The 22427-nt window shown below is 45.5% G+C and overlaps 1 protein-coding gene across 4 annotated transcripts in view; it reads right to left on the bottom strand.

Moving 5' to 3' along the window:
- atp8b2 (ATPase phospholipid transporting 8B2) overlaps positions 1-22427 on the bottom strand; it is a 42471-nt gene that overhangs the window by 19675 nt on the left and 369 nt on the right. Inside the window, exons 1-12 of one of the 4 annotated variants that reach the window (XM_049025323.1) lie at positions 14248-14354; positions 14055-14122; positions 8174-8232; positions 7932-8045; positions 6372-6470; positions 5636-5697; positions 5457-5529; positions 5166-5236; positions 4019-4098; positions 1626-1784; positions 611-699; positions 235-431 (exon numbers count right to left, since the gene is read on the bottom strand). In XM_049025323.1, the coding sequence (XP_048881280.1) occupies positions 235-431; positions 611-699; positions 1626-1784; positions 4019-4098; positions 5166-5236; positions 5457-5529; positions 5636-5697; positions 6372-6470; positions 7932-8045; positions 8174-8232; positions 14055-14079 (1028 nt within the window). In that variant the 5' untranslated portion in view covers positions 14080-14122; positions 14248-14354. Of the gene's footprint in view, positions 1-234; positions 432-610; positions 700-1625; positions 1785-4018; positions 4099-5165; positions 5237-5456; positions 5530-5635; positions 5698-6371; positions 6471-7931; positions 8046-8173; positions 8233-12264; positions 12685-14054; positions 14123-14247; positions 14355-22427 lie in introns of those variants that run through there. The other 3 variants (XM_049025322.1, XM_049025321.1, XM_049025324.1) reach the window with 3 other exon arrangements.

Below are 22427 nucleotides of genomic sequence, written 5' to 3'. Positions count from 1 at the left end.
TCCATCCCTATTCATCATTAAACATCCAACATCCAGCAAAAATTCCTCAGATGGGCAGTGGTACCTACTACTGCCATCGTCAAACAAGGGAAACAATCTGTAATGTTTCTTGGCCCTTGTGGACCCAACTCCCCCACCCCCCCCCCCCCGCCCTGCCGGACCCCGGCAGTGTGGTCTGGCCGGCTCTCCTCAGCCTTATGGTAGCAGTGCGGTTCCCCCCAAAGCCCAGCCTACCTCACGTAGAGGGAGATGGGCACCACAGTGTTGAGGATGATGACGTACGACCAGAAGGCCAGGAAGGCAGAGAAGAGGAAGTTGTCCACAGGGGGGTCCCAGGGCAGGTAGCTCTGGAACAGGGAGCCCACCTCCTTCTCCCATACTGCATTCCCGATGGCCAGGATCACACCCATGCAGACCAGGAAGCCAAAGATCTGAGCGAAACATCCACACCGTGTGCGATTAAAGGGCTGCAGTAAAATCAGGGACTTCACAGGGGATTGAAGAGTGTAAAAATAGGGTGCGATATGAGATATACCCCAGCCATGAGGGAGAATACAGAGAGCAAGAAAAGCCGACAAAATGGCGTGGGAAGCTTCAGTAATGCTCGTACCCAGAGCACCAGTGTGTTCATCAGCCTGTCTATGCTGGTCCTCTTAAACTTCGTGCGGCCGCTGTTCTGCATCAGTTTGGTGTCTGGACCTGAAAGATAACAGACATCTTATGATGGAGACGCCCAGGCTGGGTCAGTTAAGGCAGTGTTTCCCAACCTGGTCCTCAGGGACCCCCAGATGGTCCACGTTTTTGCTCCTTCCCAGCTCCTGTGGACTGTCTGCAGGTCCACAAAGACCAGGTTTGGGAAACACTGAGTTTCAAAAAGGCAGCTTCCTGCACGTCCACGATCCAGCACTAATGCGAGCACACTTCGTGCTGCTTCATTGAATCTGTCAGGCGCCAGCCAGCTACTGGCTGCTGGGGGGGTGAGGGTCAGGTCAATCCTCCTATCAGAGCGTGGCCCGCCCTGCATGGCATCAACTGATTTGCTGCACAGAAACAGGGAGGAGTCAACGAGGATTTCAGCTACCCTGAGACACTGACAGATTTGTGTTTCCTAGTGCAGAAACCTAAGAGGAAAACACTGCAGAACGGACTGGATAAAGTTACAAAATTAAAACACATGAATTAAAAATACACTCAGACTAGCAGGTGTGACCCTTTTATATCCAGACAAAGAACAACAAATGTAAATGAAAACAAAAGTTTAGATCTGAAAGACACATAAAGACGAAAAAATAGACACATAGAGGAGCAGGTAAAAAAAACAGACACAGATATAAGCAGATATTTGTAAACAGATATGGGGCATATGCACAGGCAGATGTGCAAACATATGCAGACATGCGCAGACACAAAAACACTTGCACAGACAGACACCTGCAGATGCACAGACAAATTTGCGGACATGCGCACAGATATGCACAAACACACGTACAGATACGTGCAGACATGCACAGCCGCATACATGGACAGACAGCCTTGCATGCAGGTATATGCAGACATGCTCGACACGCATAAATAGTACAATGACACATGCAAAGACAGGCAGAAGTGCAGACGTACGCACAGACCTGCAAAGATGACCAAGCCGTAGCAGCTTTCGGTGTTACGCAGCACGCAGCCGCGCAGCAGCATGTTCTGGTTGCTCAGGCCATACTTGTTCTCCCTCCAGTACAGCGTGCCGCAGAAGCGGTCCAGCTTATTGTTGGGCGGCTCGCAGATCACCTCGCCTGCGTGGAGAGAAGGACCCGTTACCCCCCTGAGCCCTCAAGGCCGGTCAGCTCATTAGCAACACAGGCAGATGCCTAGGGCGCCATCTTCTGAGGGGGTGCCGACTTAGCAAGGGGTTCTGACTGGCAGTATCACATCAGTTTTAAAACAGGTCAGTGGGGATACAGCGAATTAAGCCTTAATAATGAAGCTTCATTTTCTGCATTTTTAACCTCAGCCGATGGCGCTCTTGGTTTGCCTTGGGGCATCGAGTCCTTTTTTGAATAAAATAACTACAGCACAGAAAATACAGCACATGGTTCATGAAGCTTCATTTGGCCATCGCTACCGAATACAGAAGCAGAGGTATAAAGTTCAGGGCTAATGTGATCAATCAGAGAGAAGCAAGGAGATGCTGAATTATTCCAATGAAAACTGAAAGTGTGTTGTAAACAGGGTCCCTAGCAAGTATAGCAGCCCTGAGCGGTTTATACGCTAATCCCTCATCATGTGTCAGCTAACATAAAGGGTGGCGAGTGGCAGTGTGTCGGGTCCCTGCCAGTGTTTCTGTGTCTCTTTCGTTTGCCAGATGGTTCAACCTCTCTGGGCTCTTTGTGTGTGACCACGGAAAATGCACACATAAGCTTCTGCCGAAGGACTTCGGAGAAGAGAAGCAGGAAAATGCCCCGAGGCTTTGTACTCGACCGAGAGGAATAGAACCTGGGCAGAGACAGGGGTGGTAGAGAGGCTTCACAAGAGGAGCCAGAAAATGGACGTGTCCGCCGGCGCAGAGCCATTATCAAGCAGCTGACAAACACGACACGTTTCCGTGTTTCATGTCCTGCCGCTAGAGGCTGTCCATAGGATGGTAGTGTCACCAACATTGGTCCGCTGCCTGTGGTGAGATTTTCAATTCCAGACAAGTCTGCATTTACACTTGTAACAATTTCATTACCTTTGTAAACTACCTCAACACTTTTGATGTAGCTAATTTTAGGTCTATAATGGAATATAATGGAAACAGATTTGCCGTAAGATTTCTTGCGTAAGCGTGAGAGTCTGAAAATGTGAGTGTCATGCCAGATGTGGCAACCCTGAGACAGGACAGTAGTGTCACTGAGGCTACAGGGGTCTAGCGGGAGTTGCCACTGTGGGTTTTACTCCTTCTTCCTTACAGCACGAAGATGGATGAGTAGAGCTCCTGCTCCGAGCTCCATACGGTCACTCAACAGGGAGACCTTCCATAATTCTGTACAGCTGTATGGTTCGGGTTTCTTTGCAAGTATGACATTCAGCACATATCCCACCACACACACACATACACACACACACACACACACACACACACACACACACACACTAGAGTTGGGTGGTATGACCAAAAATTTATATCACGGTATATTTCAAAGTTATATCCGTTTCATGGCATACTATGGTATTTTTTTAAAGTATGACTGGGTGTTTACCACATTTTACAGGATTTTTGTTTTTCATTGTTGCATTGTTCCTACATTGATGATATTATTTTATTATTAGCCATCGCGCCTATCAGCTGCCTTAATGACAGCACACGGCTAACGTGGCTGATGTTCAGGTGGGCGCCGGCCCTGTTAACATTCCTGATAAGCGTTTAATAGTTCAGTGTTGCTGGAACGCGAGCTTTGCTGACCTCCTGAAATTTAGGATGTCGGCCTTTAAGATGCTTCACCAGGTTTGACGTGCTGCTTGATTCCGTCGCCACAACTCTGCAGCCCTGTTAGCACAGAGGCTTATCGACATCCTTAGCCTTTCCATGCTCGTCTGCAAAATACTTCCAAACGGCACTTTTGCATTTTTTTTTTATACTAAAGCAGCTTGCGAAGAGCCTCTAACTGCAGCATCTGCCATGTTCAGTCAACTCGGTGTGTGTGTGTTAACCAGCACGAAGGCGTTCAGCGGCTATCGGGAGGAGGGGAGGGGCTGCGTGAGTGTGTGTGTGCGTGCGTGCACGCACGCCTGTGCTGTACTGGTGCTGTGTGAAGTGTGCTGAATGAGGGAAAAACCACATGTTTTTCGGTATGAACCGGTATACCGTCCAACACAAACACACACACAAATACACAGACACCCAGCCAGACAGAGCCAGAGTGACACACAGAATCATCCGCAAGAAAGCTGAAATATTCTGAATGAAGCTGACAAAAAAAGTGATTCTGTTTATAGTTCAAACACGACGGTGGACGTCAAACACGACATCTGAACTGAGAGTCCATACCGTCAAACTGGGCCAGGCTGTTGGGGTCCCCGAGCTCGGAGGTGACAGGAAGTGACTGACGCACCTTCATGTTGGTCTCGCTGGAACAGCAGCAACAATAAACCCGTTATGAGATGCAAATGCAAGCAGGCCCACGTCAGAGCACTTTCATATTTCACTGCGTTCCTGTCCCAGGCAGTAGCTGAGAAGAGGGAGTTTTAATGCAAGCTGTTTCCCATTTTGAACCAATAAGGACACGATGTCCTATACTTTTGTGTATAGTTGCTGAACCCCATGGCTAAGAATGTTTATTGTTACCCTCCTGGTTGACAACCACACCATCGTTAAAATAACAGTGGGCTCCCTGATACCTCGAAACGCCTGGGGGGGATTCTAACATGTTAATGTGCCTCTGAGTCTGACTAGTATTCCTAGCTGTGCTTCATGGTCAGCTCTCACTAACAAGCAAAGAGGTAATGAAATGGTTGCCGGCACTGCCTCACTTCACGCTGAGGGGGCCGCATGCATCACGCCTCAATCAGGCCTGCGGCCTGCACTACGAAGCGGGGTTACCGGCTTATCGGGGGCAACTTGCCGGATTTAAGGTACCACAGTTTAAACGGACTACCTTAAATCGGACAAGTTACCCCGGTAAGCCAGTAAACTCGCTTCGTGGTACAGGCCCCTGGTCCGGAGGGTGACGTTTGTCAATAGAATTCGTGGGTCCGGAGGGAGACTGTAAGCAGGACCGAATATATAATTCAGTTCATTTTACTGTATTTTGAATTTCCCCAGCATCACTGTCCCGCTTAATTTACCAGCAATGAGAACAACCTCACAGGCCAACATAAAACTATTACTGCTGTACAGTACTTACAATCTGAGTGGTAAAGTTAGAAATATACACCAGCTGGGCATCAGTGGCCAAAGTGCAACTGACTGTAAGCGCTGCTCAGGTGCTCAGAGGAGTGTCCAGAGGTGGGCAGTTCAGGTCCAGAGAGTAAAACTCCAGACCGGGATTTTGTTTCAACCAACCAGCTGAGTATGAATAGTCACAGTCACAGAATACTCAACTGATCGGTTGAAACAAAATCCCGGTCTGAACTTTTACTCTCGGGACCGGAATTACCCACCTCTGGTAGTGTCTCACCGGACTCTGCATTCTTACCCGTCTAGCTCTGCAGTCTCGATGTAACATAATCCGTGGGGTTCGCTGCTGGAGAGCAGGAGCAGGTCAGCCTGCATGACACACAGTAAGGTCAGACTCAGGGGCCACTCTGAGAAGCTATCAGTGCTAAATCCATAACGTAATGTAGGTTCACAGCAGGAACTGTGCTTATGCACAACTAGGCAAGATCAGATGTGAGTGCGTTGGTATGAGTGTGTTGCTTTCAGTGTGTGTGCATACATATGTGTATTGGCGTGTCTGTGTACCACACTGCACTGCTCTCTGACTTACTGCCACAAACTGGTTGTTCTCCAGCCTGATGATGTCACCCACTCTCACGTTCATCCACTTTTCGTTCTGAAGGCTGGGGGTGAGAGAGAGTGAGTCAGGAGACTCGCCACACGGGACTCATGGACGCATGTGGCTCGGCGAGTCACAGAAGCCACGTTCATCAGAGTGTGGTCACTCACGTGCCGTTGATGAGGACCTGAGACTGGCGATTGTTCACCTGGTTGTCGCTCTTGTGACGAAACTGTGGGGGAAGCAGAGGCACACGGCAGTGAGCAGAAGCTCCTTCCCAAACTGCCGTGAGCGCGTCAGTCACAACACGTGCCCTGATGACGTAACAGCCCATGCTGTGTCGGGACAGAAACGCCTTGTGGGCTGCCATCTTAACTTGGTGAGGGTCACAAGTGTGGTGGCATTTGTGTTTATATGAACTAGCTCAAGTGTGGCAGACTTTGGACCAGAGAAACTGGAAGAGCAGGCAGCTGCAGATGTAACATGAGACATTAAGTGTGCATCTTTTCATCCATCCATCCCTACATCTAATCCATCCATCCCTCCATCCAATCCATCCCTCCATCTAATCCATCCATCCCTCCATCCAATCCATCCCTCCATCTATCTAATCCATCCGTCCATCCCTCCATCCAATCCATCCCTCCATCCATCCATCCATCCATCCATCCATCCCTCCAGCCATCCATCCATTCATCCACTCACAATCATGCTCAGACGCTTTAGAGATGCCAAGGCACCCAACTGCACGTCTTCAGACTGTGGGAGGAACCTGGGTTTCCCATAAGAACCACGTGTGATGCGTGGAGAGCATGCAAAGTCCACAAGCAGAGCATAGTAACGACCTGAGTGTCACACGGAGGACGCAGGGGGAGCTGGATGTGGGCGGGGCAAGCGGCAACTCACATAATCGTCAGTAGCGTCCTTCACTGCAGTGATGCTCAACACCAACACTAAAGGCACAATGGTGGTGAACCAGGACAGGGAGGAAATCTGAGGGATCAACTACAGGAGAGAGAAGCACTTTGTTCATATTTATTTAGCAGATGCATACAGTGCCAGTCAAAAGTCTGGACACACCCACTAAAAATCAGACAAAGATTAGACAGTCACTGGAGCAAGTGGCATTAAGGGCCATGTTCAGGTGCACAGTGGTAAAAATAAAAAATGGTAAAAAAAACTGTTACCCAGGATTTGAACCTATGTCCCTCCAACCACGAACAAGACATCCTAACCCACAGAGCCTCACACCAGCCTATGGCGGGGAAACGCATCTAGGCCTCGTAAAACAAGAGCAGCTTTTACAAATCAACAGCGATGACAGAGCTGTGAATCAGGTGTAGCGAGGAAAAACTTCAACATAGAAAATGAGAACGATAGTTGACTTAGCGACTGCGCCATTTTCTCTACACGCCGGGCAACGTTATTCACTTTGAAGAATGCGAAAGAGACACCGAACCAAACTGCTATTAGCTGCTGTCAGCACACAGAAAATAACAATCTGTTATTCTCCGGAGCAAAACCTGCTTCTGGCCATGCAGCTTTGAGTAAAGTGAAACTAATTTACAGGAAGGTATGTACAGGCCCGCCTCTGCTAGGTGTTGACAGTAAGTCCAGAAATAAAACTCTTACGATTTCCAAGAATTCTTTCACAGAAAGACGCAGCACAGACGTGTTCTGAGGTATAATAACCTGTCAAAGTCTTTGATCTTGCTATAGCTACAAATATAGGAGGGGGTGATTAAATTTTAAGCACTTCATGCTTCCAGGAGCTGTGGCAGCATTGAAAAGCACTGAACTTGACCCCGTATGCTTCAGCTCGAGATGAAACGATGACTTAAGCACCCCGGCGCGGAGCATTCGTCAAAGCCTGGCATTTTCCTTAAGGGCCAAACCGTGTTTTCCGAGAGAGATGGATCCGGCTGGAATCCAAGAGGAAGCGAGTGGGGTTTTAAAATAGAACCGTTACTCCGCACTGGGTAGACGATCATGCAGTGAATGAGGTGGAACCACTTCACTGCATCGGGTCCTGGGACGCAGTGAGCGAGTGAAAGGCTTTTATAAAAAAAAGAAAAACATGCTGCATTGGGGGGGGGGTGCAGGGCTGCTGCCGCTGTCCTCCTGCTCTCCATCTACCTCCATCCCCTTATCCGTGTCCTTCTCTGAGCTGAAAGCTGATAGCCCCTCAGGCAGCAGACACCCACAGCAGCAACCTTTGCCTTCCCTCCTCCTCCTGCCCCATGCCTAGATTACATAATGCTGCCTTTTACTACAGGTTTTTGGTGTGGAGAGCGCCCCCTGTCTTTCCCAGTGAGCCTGATCCTGAAGTCTGAATTGGGCCTGAACCCCCGAACTGCTTCGGCTCCGAAAGGCATCACCGGCCCACCCAGCTTATGCCCCATACGCCCCGCCTGTCGCTTCCTGTCACTGCAGGGCTATCCCTCACTACCTGATCTGACGTTTTACCTGCAGTATCAGCAGGAAGAGGAAGTACGTGTTGGCCACTTCCTGGAACTGTTCGAAGAGATTGACTGGGAGGAAGGTGATTATGTTGTACTTGGAGGTCATGATGCAGTTATTCTGAAAATGAAGGACAGTAAGGAAATAAAAACAGTGAAGGGTATTTAAAAGATCAAAGGACCGTAAAACATGGCAATTAAAAGCATGAAGGAATTTCGCTCCAACTTGCAGTGACGTGAAAGTCTTACCGCGTACTGGAACTTTTCGTTATACTCCCTGTCGTTGGCCCTCACCTTCCTCTCCTCCTCTGCAGAGACAGAGAAATAAAACATCATCCTAGAATGTTCACCGCTCTTTAAAAGCGGGTTTGCAGGTACGGAGCCCTGGGACACTCATCACTGGCACACGGCGTTGTTCAGCAACCAAAACTTCCCGTGCAGCTGCACCTCAGACACAGGTCAGGGGAATTTCACAGACACTTCGCTCAGGCAACGCGGGGGGGGGGGGGGGGGGGGTGAATTAATGGTGAAATCGATGGCCCTCTGAAGCTGACACTCAACCTGCCATCTGAACTTAAACAATTATCTGCAATCTTTAATTGTTTCCTATTTGGCTAAGCGAAGAATGGACTTAGTAGTGAGAAAAAAATCAACAGTGAATGATCATCTACTGTTTGGCATTGGTACCCCTCCCACCACCCAGAATCCTCTATTTCGGCATTCTTATCGAAAAAGCACAATGTACAGCAGCCGACGTTTTCACAAAGAAAGCTTCTTTCAGTGTCAGTATGGGCCGGTTAATGGCTTCTCCTGTCGCTTATTCACTGGAGGTCAATCTCAAAACAATCTGCAGAAGATGCTCCATAGAGAAGGACGTTACAGGCCCGTGTTCACCTCACCACGTGGGAACAGCCAGGATGCCCTGCACCAATCATAAAGCAGGCTCGAGGGATTGGATCACCTTGCCACATCCCTGTTGTCCCGTCCGCCAATCAGGGGCTCCCGTACAAAGCCGCCGAGAGGTCTGCGGGTAATTCTGCCCCCACGCGGACGTCTCCGTCACGCATGGGAGTGCGACGTGCTGCAGAGGCCTGCTAACGGAACTAATTACTCTTCCCATTCCTTGCTCTAACCGCGAGGCTGGCGGAGAGCCGTCGGCTCCGACACATAAGCCCGTGCTTAGCATTCCCTGGCAGGCAGCGGCGTCTCTGCTGCCGGTGTCAGGGACGCACCGGAGAGGAGGACCATCTGAGGTCCGAATGGTGCCCTGTAGATGATCCCCAGCTGCACCCAGGCCCCCTTACACGCGCGTACATGCCGACTATCGCGTCCATCCGGACTCGATGGTCCAGACTCATGCTACGGCCACATGTTGTACAAGACATAACCACACCAGAAAAAAATATCTTATACAACAAGGAAGTTTTATTTATTTTTTAAGCTGGCTCTGCAGGAAAGATCCATCCTCCACTCCCTCTCCCGTGTTTTGAAAGCCTTTCTGCTGATGTCGTTGTGTTTGTCAGACTCATATTCCCTCCCGGTCTCATGCAACATTGATGAGGATTTCTTTAAAAATGAAAAGCCTGCCTGAAGTTCATGCGTGAAAGGAACACACAGGCACAGAAGCACACAGAAACACACACACAAAATGCTCTGAAGGACAAAGAGGAGAACAGCTGTACACACAGTATATAAACTGCCCCTGTGCCAAATGTAAACTGCAATTACACAACGCAGTGTCAGTAACCACAGAGCTGCTATGTTATGCCAGTGATACAGTGACATCGATGATGTCATACGAATATCCAGAGGCTGGGCTGATATGGTGACTCAGTGGGTAACACAGTTGCTGCACTGGCTGGGGGGTTGAATCTGCTTCTTCTACGTACTCCTACAGTTAGACTGACTCTAATTCACCCCTATTATGACTGCGCTCTGCACTGGACTGGCATCCCTGTACTGGGTAAGCGGCCGGAACACGGGCGGACAAAAAAGTACCAGAGACCGAAAGCGAGACAGGGAGACACACGGTGGAGAGAGAGAAGAAAAGCTAAGCAGTGCACATCCTATTTTCATTAATAACAGAAGGCCGACCTCCTAACAGACGGTGCAATTCACAAGACTAATTCCAGTACCCAGAATGCCGTGCTAACTGTAAAGAAGGTCGCGGCAACCGTGGACGGGAACTCCCAGGGGACACAAGGAACATAAAGGGCTGCACTTCACTGGAAGGTGTGGCTGCCACCCAGGAGTGTGACATCTCACTGCGAAAGCGGCGACAAACAGATGACCCATTTCGCCAGCACCCCCCTCCAGTTTACACAGAGAATCGAAAAACAGACCCCAACCAACTTCCTGCGGTTTCCTGTCTTGATCACAGATGTGAGCCGTCCTCAGCTCTGGCCCTCTCAGACGCGTCACGGAAGCGGGTACAATAAAGGCGAATTTATAAAGGTCAGTCCCTCCTTTTCAAGTTCTAACCACACTGTCAACAGTCACAACTGATGAAAATCGATGGCAGACTAGTGTCTCTGCAAATTTCCAAAATGACAACGGCAAATGCTGTAAAAGGACATATTTTTCACTGCATATTTTAATATTAACATACAGAACAGTACTATGCTCAATTGCTAGCCATCGATTATTTGTGTGTAGTGCATGATAACGGTGAAAGGCTCCGGAAATTACCTCTAATCTATGCGGGCTGTTGTTAAAAGTCTCCTTAACAGAAAAAGTGTTCAATTCCAACATATTTATATATATATAAATGCCAGTACAAATTAATTAATTTTGCAAAAATACGTTGACAACGAAACAGAGAAGCTTTGAAAAAAATAAACACACTGCAGCATCATTCACAAATTATGTTAAGTGGCAAGGACTCAGCTTTTTACATTAAGAAAGAAACCATCATCTTCTCAATATCCTGCGCATTTCTCCGGGATCAGGGAGCCTGCATGCCCTGTGGCCCCCAGCAAGCACGCCTGAAGCGAAGCACGATGCTGAAAGACAAAATGTCTCTACAAATTTACGCCACTGTGCGTTTATCTCAGCTGCTTATAGGACAAGGACATGGACTCTAAGGGTACTTTGCCAGCCTGTCAGCTGTAAATTTTCTAGTCGAAAATATGTCACTGATGACAGGCAGTAGAAATAACAGGTCAAGGAAGAAGTACAGGACCACAATCTGAATAACACCTTTAACACTCAAATTATATGTACTTTTTCCAGGTGGTAGTGGATTGAATATCAGTCCACCATGAATCCTGTTCCTGTCTTGCAATAGGTGTGTTTGGCTAGAAGAAGATTCAATATAAATTTTGCTACCTTACAGAAATAGGGTAAGATAAGAATTTAAAAAAAGTATTTCAGGTGCATTTCAGGTCAGGCCTAAAAGCTGAAGTTGCATGACCTCTGAACATGAAACATCATTTCACTTAAATTTTTCGATTCACCTGCTGAATAAGGCAGCACGCCCTGGAAATCCGTACTAAAGTCAAAAGCTCGCGTTGCGGCTGTATGCCAACTTAGTACCATGGGCAGCTGTGTGGTGAAACATCCAATTGTAAAGTATGACAGAACTGCCAGACCCACTGACTTGCTTACGTCTTTCCCCGCAGCCAAATGGCATCTGTGGAATTCAGATGTAGTACCAACACGACTGTCGACAATGTAAGCCAACTGGTTTTGTAAATGCACAAAAATTGATCAAAAGCAATAATAACAATAGGAGAAAAGCTGTAAAAATTTCCGCTGAAACACATTCTGATGCAGTCGGGATATTGTTGTGGGTTTAGACGCCATATCACTGAGGTGCCAGTGATCATACCAGTTTTAGCCGTTTGCAGAGGGACTTAACTGAGTGAGACAGATGATGTGGGGTGACCTGTTCAAGCGGACTGGTCCCAGGTGTGGGTACATGCGACCGGGGATAGGGAAGGTGAGGTAATGAGGTGAGGGTTATGAGCAGATGACATCATAAACTTTGGCCACAGAAAGGAGAAAAAAACAGAGTGAAAGAGGTCAACAAATGGTGAGATATGTTTTTATTAATGGAATATGGGAGGAAATTCTTTTTTAACATCATAAAACTTTAATAGGCATTCATTAAATACACTGACCAAAAGAAAATACCGAGACCACCAACGGTAAAAAAAAAATGTCTTTTTGATCATGTCCATTTACAGAAAAGATTTGACCTTCATGAATTATTCCTGCCGGTCAAAAGGTTACAAGACTGAGACAAACGAAATGCAAAAATCGTTTAAAAATACATAGAGATGTATATATACATCCACGAAATGAAACACAAACAATAACGTAAATAATTTAATTAGTACCTGTCCCGCTTCTTGTCTCTTTAGCTGCACTGAGTCTCTCTTGTTTCTTCCTTTTGAGTGGAAGAAAGAGAGGAAACCACTTCTCGGGAATGTCTTTCGGGATAGTCATATTTGGTCGCTATTCTCGATTTTCTTCAAGTTTTAATCAACGCGGCACTAAAGCCTGAGGAAGACCCGCGCAGCGACGCCGTTCTGAGCGCAAACCGGCAATCAGCAGCATCGTAAAGCAGCGACGGATCGCTCACTACCATCATCTCTCCTCACTCGTTCGATTTTGTCGCAGGACTGTTGAGGTCATTTAGTCTGGTGTAGCCTGGCTGTCTCCGGTGTAGGTCAAAAGCATTTTCTTTATTTGTTTGTTCTACTGTTGCCGTCATCCTCCGACAAAAAAATCCCCGGTTCTGAACAGTTTATCTAAATACAAATACACCCGACCCCCCCCCCCCCAAATCCAAACACCGGTAACACAACTACACCATTACAAGATTAAAACAGGTCTGAAGAGGCAGAATTAATGATACCTTCGATCAAACAAAAATACAGCAAGAAAATTCCTCCGAGGCTCAAGAAATAGTTATTGATCTGTTGCACAAATAGTCGTTTTTTTTCGTTTAAACTTGGAGTAAAATACCTCCCCATTGCCCGAATACTGCTAAATGATAATCGGCAGGAAGGTGACACCACTAGAGACCAAACATTTTTCTTATGAGACTGACGCACCGACGGTGCCTTTCCAAGCTGGACGACTATTCCAGAGTACTAACACCGCACACATGCTTCTCACAAAAACACACATCAGCGCCAGGCAAATCCGATGCTGTTTCAAACATTACATAATCTAGGCAGCTCTCGATTTGCCGAGGATGTAGCCAATAGCAGTCAGCCGGCGACGTTGTCAGGGCAACAGCCTCCGCAATGGTGTGGGAGAGAAGCAGGTCACTGGAAGAGAGAACCCTTGCCATTTTGTTTCTTCGCCCGACGGGGAGGTGCGGTTGCCTTGAGTCACTTTGAGCCAAAGTGGCACCAGATACGGCGCAGTTACGCGACTTGGCCGAGACGCCGCTGGGCGGGCGGACACTGCGGAAACTGCCCGGGCCAAGCAGGTGCTCGCGCACGTGCGGAGGAGACTGTGTCCTGCACGCAGATCTATTTACTCGTCAACGCTTGTGGATCGACTGAACATTTTGAACCTCCCCAGTACTGATATATACCGTAATACATGGTCAAGTAATAAAACGTTTAGGTTAGACCGGTTCAAAATTACTGTTGCACAACCAAAGGCGTAGGAGAGAGTTTAACGTTGGGGTGCGTTAATAACTACCATGGTCTGTTTATTGGTGGGGGGATGAAGCCACATTAAATATTCGGGGGTACACGCCTCCTGTGCTCAGCATGGAGCCCACGTAATTTACATCAGACGGAAGTGTGCTCTTTTCAAGAGAAAGAAAGAAAAACGTTCAATGTAATATACCTAAAATAATCCACTGCAGTCCAATAATGGAAGATGCCACTCATGTGATATGAACTGAGACAATGCGAAGAAATAACAGGAAGGTATATAATTGAAAAATGCTTTTTATTTGTCGTGACTCTTGTTATATGTGATCAGTTATCCACCACAGTCATAATCTGGGGTTGATTTAATGGGAACGGAGCCGTAACCCCGTACTTAACAATGTCCCATATGGTCCGTCAAAATTGCCGTATAATGTTAATGATAATGATGAGGTCATTTGGAAATATAATGTGACTTTTCTGTTACCCGGCCACGAGGGACGGTTTAAACTGACCTGGAGGAGGCTTCTCTTTGAACATCTCCACTCAAGGGACGTCACGCCGCAAAATCCCATGAGAGAATCTATGCGGGGTAAAGGGACGGGTACGGAAAACACAAATCACAATGTCAGCAGGGTTCCAGCAATCAATCAGGACAATTAGCCTCAGTTGGCAGCATCAGATATTTTAACTCTAATATGTACATACTCTTTATGTGAGCTTTTGACGGTGAAGCTGAGCATAACGTAATTTAAGAAATACTGTCAAATACTCCTGTGAATGCATGGGGAAAAAAACGGAAAAAAATGAATTTTAAATATGATCATGGTTGGATTTGAAAATGTACAAAGCAATACAAATGACTATATCAGGCTTAAATTTATAGAAGATTTTGCAGATTGCAAAGTAACGGAAAATGTCAAGCAATTTTATAACCGTTTTTTTTATTATTTCAGTCTGAAAATACAGTTCAGCATAGATTTTGCCTTATATATAAAGTGAACGTTAGAAACCTGCTTTCCGTAAAACAACAAACAAGCTTTGGCAGTTTTTATGCCAAGAATCACAGACTTCTTTCAATTCCTCTTAAGAATCCTTTTATCTCAGCTTATTTTTATTGTAATGCGGCCAGCAGCCAATCGATTGGTGTTGAAATCGGGAAAGCTCCCCTAAGCATTATGGAGAGGGCTAACATTAACTGGGTGCTTATTCTACACAAAAAACATGTTTTCATTTAATGGACGGCCTTTCTGATGTTTTTTTTTTTTTTTACTGTTTTACATCATCAGTTTAACTTTTTATATTTTTGCACTGCTCTTATATTTTACTTAAAACCATTTACTGATAAATGTGGACAAGACAGGTGGAATGATTGCTTAATTTTAGGGACCGTAACCATTATCTTCAAATATTCAAGAATGAAAACAAATGTAGCTCTCTTTTTAGTTCCAAAAGCATTGTCATACAAAACACAACACATGCAAATGAGTATGTTAGACATTACAGAGCAAAGGGTTTTAGAATAAATGTGGTTTAAACAAAGTTAATTCTTGTAAAAGATTTATTACAGGTATTTAAAGTGATAAGCACTTATACAGTTATACTTTATATTTAAACATATTTAACTATTGACTTAATCTGGGACAAGCAGAATAGGAACCTTGTTATAACATATTTTAGATACAATGTTGCATAATTACCTTTCTAACATATTTTAGATACAATGTTGCATAATTATCTTTCTATAAAAGTTGTTTTTATTTCAAAGCATGGGAAAGGCCAGTACAAAGTTGCCGAAAACATAAATATTTAGAATAACACAAATAAACTGGAATTGAAAAAAAGAAAATAGTCTGTAAATCATGCAACCACCCTGGAAACATGAGCAGAAACCCTGAAATGATCAAGTATTGCATCCATACACCTTTTACTCGTTTGGGCACTGAAGCAGCAGCTCCATCTGCATGCCGGCTACTTGCAGAGCTGCATGACCCCAGAATAAGTAATCAAGTAATCAAGATGTCTGGGAGCTTACAGGGCTCAAGACAAAGGGAAACTGCAACACTTCAGGTCCACGGTACAGCTACATCACGCCACAGCTTCCCCACAAATGCAGGCCATTTTAAAAAGGGCGCTGCTCGATGTAACCCATTGCTCTCTGATATTTTATTTACTTAGCAGATGCTTTTACTCAAAGTGACACACATTTTTAATTTTCTTTTTGTGACAAAGTAGAGTCAGACAGTTCCTGGAGCCTCAGTCAGGGGCCCGATGATTAAATCAGTCCACCGGGCCTGGGATTTGAACCAGTGACCTTTCAATCACAGAATTTCCTAACTTGCAGAGTAACACAGCGCCTACATTTCATTTTTCGGAAATGCTTGTATTTCCTCACTGACAACAGAAGAGCAGCAAGACAGGCAAGTTCATTTAGAAGAATCTCATCAAGGTCAGGAGCCTTGTGTCCGTCGAAGCAATGCCTTATTGTAAAGAGGAGTGCGAAGTGCAGGACTGTGAGCTTCACAGTTAGACAGATCGGGCAGCCTTACAGTACATTTATAATAAGCAGAGGACAGATCAGGCAGCCTTACAGTACATTTATAATAAGCGGAAGATAGATGCAGGCAACAGAGTGCAAAATTTCATTAGTCAAACTCTATGTTGGGAAGGTGAATAGCTGATACTATTGTAATCCAGGACTGGATCAAACTATAATTTTGTTTTTTAACTTGAAAATATAGGGTAGGCATAATAAGTTTAGACTTCAGCCTATACCTTTTCAGTTTTTTTTAGATAAGTCTAAAATGGAAAATTGACTTGAAAATGGAATCTGTTATTGTGATTTTGATGTCATTGTAAAACGAATCCAAATAAATAAATGAAAGAATTTCTGTACAGCCTGACTGTCCCCAACTCACGACTGGGTTCCGGTCTGACAGTCAGGTCGTACGTCCAAAGGAACGTGTGTCGGAGCCGGATAATCACACTGATATTAGGTGTGAGAACGAGGCTGGGAGATGCATGTTAAGCTGGGGGGGGTTCTGCCGCCATACATTACAGTGTTTTCCCGTGTCAACTATCATATGGCCCACAGCTTGTACTCGGTACCATAGCGCTGTAAGGCTTACGGCTGCCTGAAATTTATTTTTGCATACATTTGCTTAATTAAAAAAAAAAAAAACTTCGGCCATATGTCTGAGTCATTGTAGGTCAAGGACAGTCTGCATGTCTGTGGTATGTAAGCAAGTAATTTTAGCGAATCAGCTAAGAAAAAATGAAGGGAGACACACAGCAAATTTACATTTAATCTATTTAACAGACGCCTTTATCCAAAACGATGCACGTTTTTTGAGAAAGTGGGGTCTCACAGTCCCTGGTGCTATTGAAGGTTAAGGGTCTCGCTCAAGAGACCAACACTGAAATCACTCTGCTGATGCTGGGATCTGAACTAGTGACCTTCTGATCACAGACCCAGCGGCCTAATCTGCTGAGCCACGCACCTCCGCAAGACCAGTACCTCTATGAGTAACGTCCAAAGAAACCAAAACTGATTTATGTAGAATATATGCCTGTTTACAAATGATATCTTTACTCATATTCTTTCGGATCATAAGATGAATTAAGTGATTACCCGAAATGGATGGATGGATGGATGGATGGATTGAGTCTACCACCCTGATTATTTATTGGTAGTTTGCAATCACCATTATGCTCAGAAGCTGGGTGTCTTTTAAACAATCATTTTCATGTTCAGCTATTACAGGTCTCACAGCGCTAAATGTGCCGAGATGTTTTTCTATACTCGACAAACCTGAAAATCCTTGAACGGTAGTATTCACCATAGAATTCGATGCCATATGTTATGAGCAGGTCATTTAATTACTGGTAATACCTAACGAGTCACAGCGAAGGATTGACATAACTAGTGTCCAAGTGCGCATTCATGACGTAAAGGTTAGGGTAAATCCAGGGTAATATGTTGTCATAACAATGCAAATCTGCACAAGAAATTACTACGCATTTGAATCTTTATATCACAAATGCCTGCTTGCATAGCAGGTTTGTCAATCCCTGATCATAGCTCATAAAAGACTCATGTTAGGTTAGTATTTCCTGTTTGTATGATTGAACTCTATATTCACTACTCAGATCAAAAGTCCTGAAAGCAGTCAGAAGGGAAGTCCAAATGCGTAAGAGAACTACTAAGCTCAAAACTCTCATAAGACCTGGAAATTCCCATCTGTGTACCTGTGTGTGTACAGGACCAACAGGCAGCAGTGTGATACTTCTTGACTGAGTTTCTGTTGTCCATCGTCATGACATGGCCCTGCTTCACTTCTGTTACAGGGCCCTGCTTCACTTCTGTTACAGGGCCCTGCTTCACTTCTGTTACAGCACCCTGCTTCACTTCTTTTACAAGGCTCTGCTTCACTTCTGTTACAGGGCCCTGCTTCACTTCTGTTACAGGGCCCTGCTTTACTTCTGTTACAGGGCCCTGCTTCACTTCTGTTACAGGGCCCTGCTTCACTTCTGTTACAGGGCCCTGCTTCACTTCTGTTACAGGGCCCTGCTTCACTTCTGTTACAGGGCCCTGCTTCACTTCTGTTACAGGGCCCTGCTTCACTTCTGTTACAGCACCCTGCTTCACTTCTGTTACAGGGCCCTGCTTCACTTCTGTTACAGGGCCCTGCTTTACTTCTGTTACAGAGCCCTGATTCACTTCTGTTACAGGGCCCTGCTTTACTTCTGTTACAGCACCCTGCTTCACTTCTTTTACAAGGCTCTGCTTCACTTCTGTTACAGGGCCCTGCTTCACTTCTGTTACAGCACCCTGCTTCACTTCTTTTACAAGGCTCTGCTTCACTTCTGTTACAGGGCCCGGCTTCACTTCTATTGCAGGGCCCTGCTTTACTTCTGTTACAGAGCCCTGATTTACTTCTGTTACAGGGCCCTGCTTTACTTCTGTTACAGCGCCCTGCTTCACTTCTATTGCAGGGCCCTGCTTCACTTCTGTTACAGGGCCCTGCTTCACTTCTGTTACAGGGCCCTGCAATAGAAGTGACTTATTTTACAGGGCTCTGCTTCACTGCTTCACTTATTTTACAGGGCTTCTGTTACAGGGCCCTGCTTCACTTCTGTTACAGGGCCCTGCTTCACTTCTGTTACAGCGCCCTGCTTCACTTCTATTGCAGGGCCCTGCTTCACTTCTGTTACAGGGCCCTGCTTCACTTCTGTTACAGCGCCCTGCTTCACTTCTGTTACAGGGCCCTGCTTCACTTCTGTTATAGCGCCCTGCTTCACTTCTGTTACAGGGCCCTGCTTCACATCTGTTACAGCGCCCTGCTTCACTTCTTCTGTTACAGTGTGGAGTCACAGCAGAAGAACATGTCATGTCCTGACCAGAGGTGTTTTTAAAGTGAAGCAACACTTCTTCCAGGAACACACCATGCAAATGCTAGCAGCAAGACAGCTTGAAGAGATGTGACTGCCCAGATACCGGAAATAACTGCCCCCCCCCCCCAGTGTCAAACCTCAAACGCATAGATCACTGCAGGCTGTCCAGAGATGTCTCTGACAATCCTTGCTCCCCTATATGTGTTACAGCATGTAGGTAGAGCTCTTCGGTATGTTCATGAAGGTAGTTCTATACCTTCGTTAAACCCCTGCTAGTTTTGGTTCCATTTTTACCCACCACCTGGGACTCCATTAGAAAATTGCTGCAGATATTTTTCCTCTTACTTTGCAATATCTTATAAAAAAAAATGTATGTTACTCTCATAGGGCAACCTGGTACTGTTATTTTCTGCCATGGCAGAAATTACATTTGGGTTAATCAATCACAAAGTATGTATGTTTTTTACATTCCTGTGCCAAAAAAAACGAAAATAGAATGCGCCGCGATAAAACATAAAATTCACCGGGAATTCATCTGCCTTCACGAAAACTGCCCTGTAACAGGAACACAAAGAACAGAGGAGAGTCGCTGAATTTCTAAATTGCTGACAGTATGTTTTCATAGGCGAGGAAACGTGTGGAAATTCTAACTGATGAGCACCATTAGGAGTCAGAACACTCAGACATTAAAGCTTTGATGTTGGCTCACATCGCCTTCCCTGCTCTTCAAACACTATGCACAGTGTCTAGCCTAACCAGTATCATGTCAGCAAAACAACCATTTCAAAGCGTCCAAGTGTAACACCATAAACAGGACGTCTAGTTAAAGAAGACCAAACAGCTGGAACAGTGGTGTATTCCACGTGAAAATGCAGACTCGTGAGACTGTACATGTGCAAGTACAAAAGTACTTAGAGCAACATAAATTGCCTCAGGTAATATCCATGAACATAAATGGATAAGCTTCGTGCTTCACTAAATTAGCAAAACTCATTACATGTAGAAATTGGAGACCAAGAATTGTGCACTATTAGATTATCGAACAAGAATAATCCTACAGTCACCCAAAGCTCCACTCTGTCTGTGTGGGAGGATGGCGGCTATTTACCCAGAATTCATTTTTCCGTGACAGAACGTAAATTAAATTAATAGGGAAAGGACAACAAAATTAACATTAAAATGAAAGGTAAGGAAGGGATTTAATTATATCCGAAGTCAGTATCCTGCTGCTCCGGTCTCACAGGTTTCAAGACTGAATATCTGTCTGGTTTAGGGAAACAATTTTCTAAATTAGCACAGAGTTAAATGCATAATTAGCTTTTAATGAATGAACTTCATCTGTACAAGCATGAACAGGAGTACATAGGATTTCTTTATATTCTGCATATACCGACTCTCCTTCCACTGAGACATACACAGCATAGGACGAAGGTCGGGGTCATTTATCTGGCTCTCTGGGAGAATTTTTTGTGGTTAAGGGCCTAGCTCAAGGCCTAAACAGTGATGTGTCCATTCTACTGACCACGGGATTCAAACCAATGCCCAACCACACACCACAGCAGAGGCCTGACAGGCTAAGCCACATGCCACCCAAGCTTTGCCACGCAACCAATTAAACAAGTCAGTGAAATGACTGAGACCAGGATGTTTACAACAGAACATGAGGACAACTGCACATGTGCCTTTAAGAATGCAAACTGTCGCTGCACTTGTTTGGAACTAATATCGAAATGAAGAAGTCACAGTCTGGGCTTTCTTGTTTGCTGCATGATCTTGCCTGCAGGAAACCCATCGTGATAGATGAGGAATCCAAATCAATATAGCAAAGAAACTGCAGACAGCTACAGTTATGGGTATCCGTTCAGGCTCGGCTACACATCGCTCTCTCTCTCTCTCTCTGGAGGCTCCAGGCTGCCTGTGTGAACCTCTGGGCTGGAATGACCTTAAGCAAGCAAAGGAATTAAAGACCGAGGGATGCAGTAATTTCATAAGCGCTTGCTAAAGCGCTTTTTTGGCTGCTGCTCAGAATTCCTTTCCGCTCACACTGGAGTCTACGACAGGAATTTGAAAAATAAAGGAACAAAACAAAATCCCTGCTAAATAACCTTGTTCAAACTTGGCATTAACGGCAAGAGAGTCCTGAAGAGAGGAAAGACTAGAATGGTCATTTATTAAGGATCTGCAGTGAGAGCTTAATGATCGCAGTGCTGTATTCCAAACTGCAATTTCCCCAGTATTACACTCCCATATGTACAGCGCTACACCGGTACGTACACACACAAATCAATGACTACATCAATCATATGACCTAGAAGAAAGTCAAGCTATTAATGTCATCTTTATAAAATATTTTGGATAAATGTAATGTGGGGAAAAACTAGTTCAACGTTTCCTGCTCATTCACAAAATATTTTCTTTCTTTGTCCGCGAGACAGTCGTATTCTAGTTTAATCACAGGCTTCCGCGGCGTCAAATATCTACAGCTTCATTCATTACTTGAAGAAGTAAAACCGATTATATTCCCATAACACGTGTTTACAAATAAGAGATCCTCCCCACACAATTCCCTCTCTTGCGATCGTCGCTCTGCATCCAAAGTTTACTAACAATAAAATATAGAGACCAATGTGAAAGTATAAACGCGGGTGGTGCGGGGCAGGCACCGTTATCCGCGTCCCCTGAGCCGCATTCCTGTACCGCTACAGCTAAGCTCCCTACTTCGATTAGATAAACGTGGATTAGCTACAGTGAAAGGCTACCCAGTGAAGGGTACCGCTATATTTTATTAAAACACACGACGATCAGCTTGTCGCCCAGCGATATCGGGAGCAGCACTCCACAGCTGCAGCCCCAAGCAGAAAGTCTTCGGTGCACCGTGAGCGAGGTACCGCCGGCTAGGTTTTCGCTTTTTATTTGCTATGGTAACTGTCTAGCTAACTGGTTTTGACCCAGACATCCTCCGGGCAAGCAAGAATTAACGTGTAGGTAATCTGCGATTTAACAGCTAGGCCTGACAATAAAAGGAGACTGCGCACCCGTGTATGCACATCAATGGCAGAGAGCTGGCTAGGAACCTTCCTGAAATTAGGCACTGTGCAATTTGACTAAAAAAAACAATAAATAGGCTCCCGGTTAAATAGGTTATAATTAAGAAGCTGTCGCCCGACTAAAGGATGAAAAAAACAGGCACAATGAAATTCTCAGCCTAATTTGTGAAAACATGGGTGGCTGATTTGGGACAGTATTGGGGTTAAAAAGTTGCCTCCCTAGGTATCAGCCTCTTTGGACAGCAACTTCGGAGGATGCCCGTTAAATGGGACAGACACGCACGCCAGATGTCTGACAGGGACACTGCGCTGGCGCGCTCATGGCCACAGCGAGGGCTGCAATGTTCCAGCAGCCGCATGGTGTGCTGTGCAACGCTTGAAAGGTTGCGCTGGCATAAAAGTGCATCCTGAAAACTACGGCTTCATGCAAAACAAAAGAGATTCCTG

The sequence above is a fragment of the Brienomyrus brachyistius genome, chromosome 9 (genome assembly GCF_023856365.1).
Source record: "Brienomyrus brachyistius isolate T26 chromosome 9, BBRACH_0.4, whole genome shotgun sequence".
Lineage (NCBI taxonomy): Eukaryota > Metazoa > Chordata > Actinopteri > Osteoglossiformes > Mormyridae > Brienomyrus > Brienomyrus brachyistius.
This window is presented reverse-complemented; position numbering and strand designations above follow the sequence as displayed.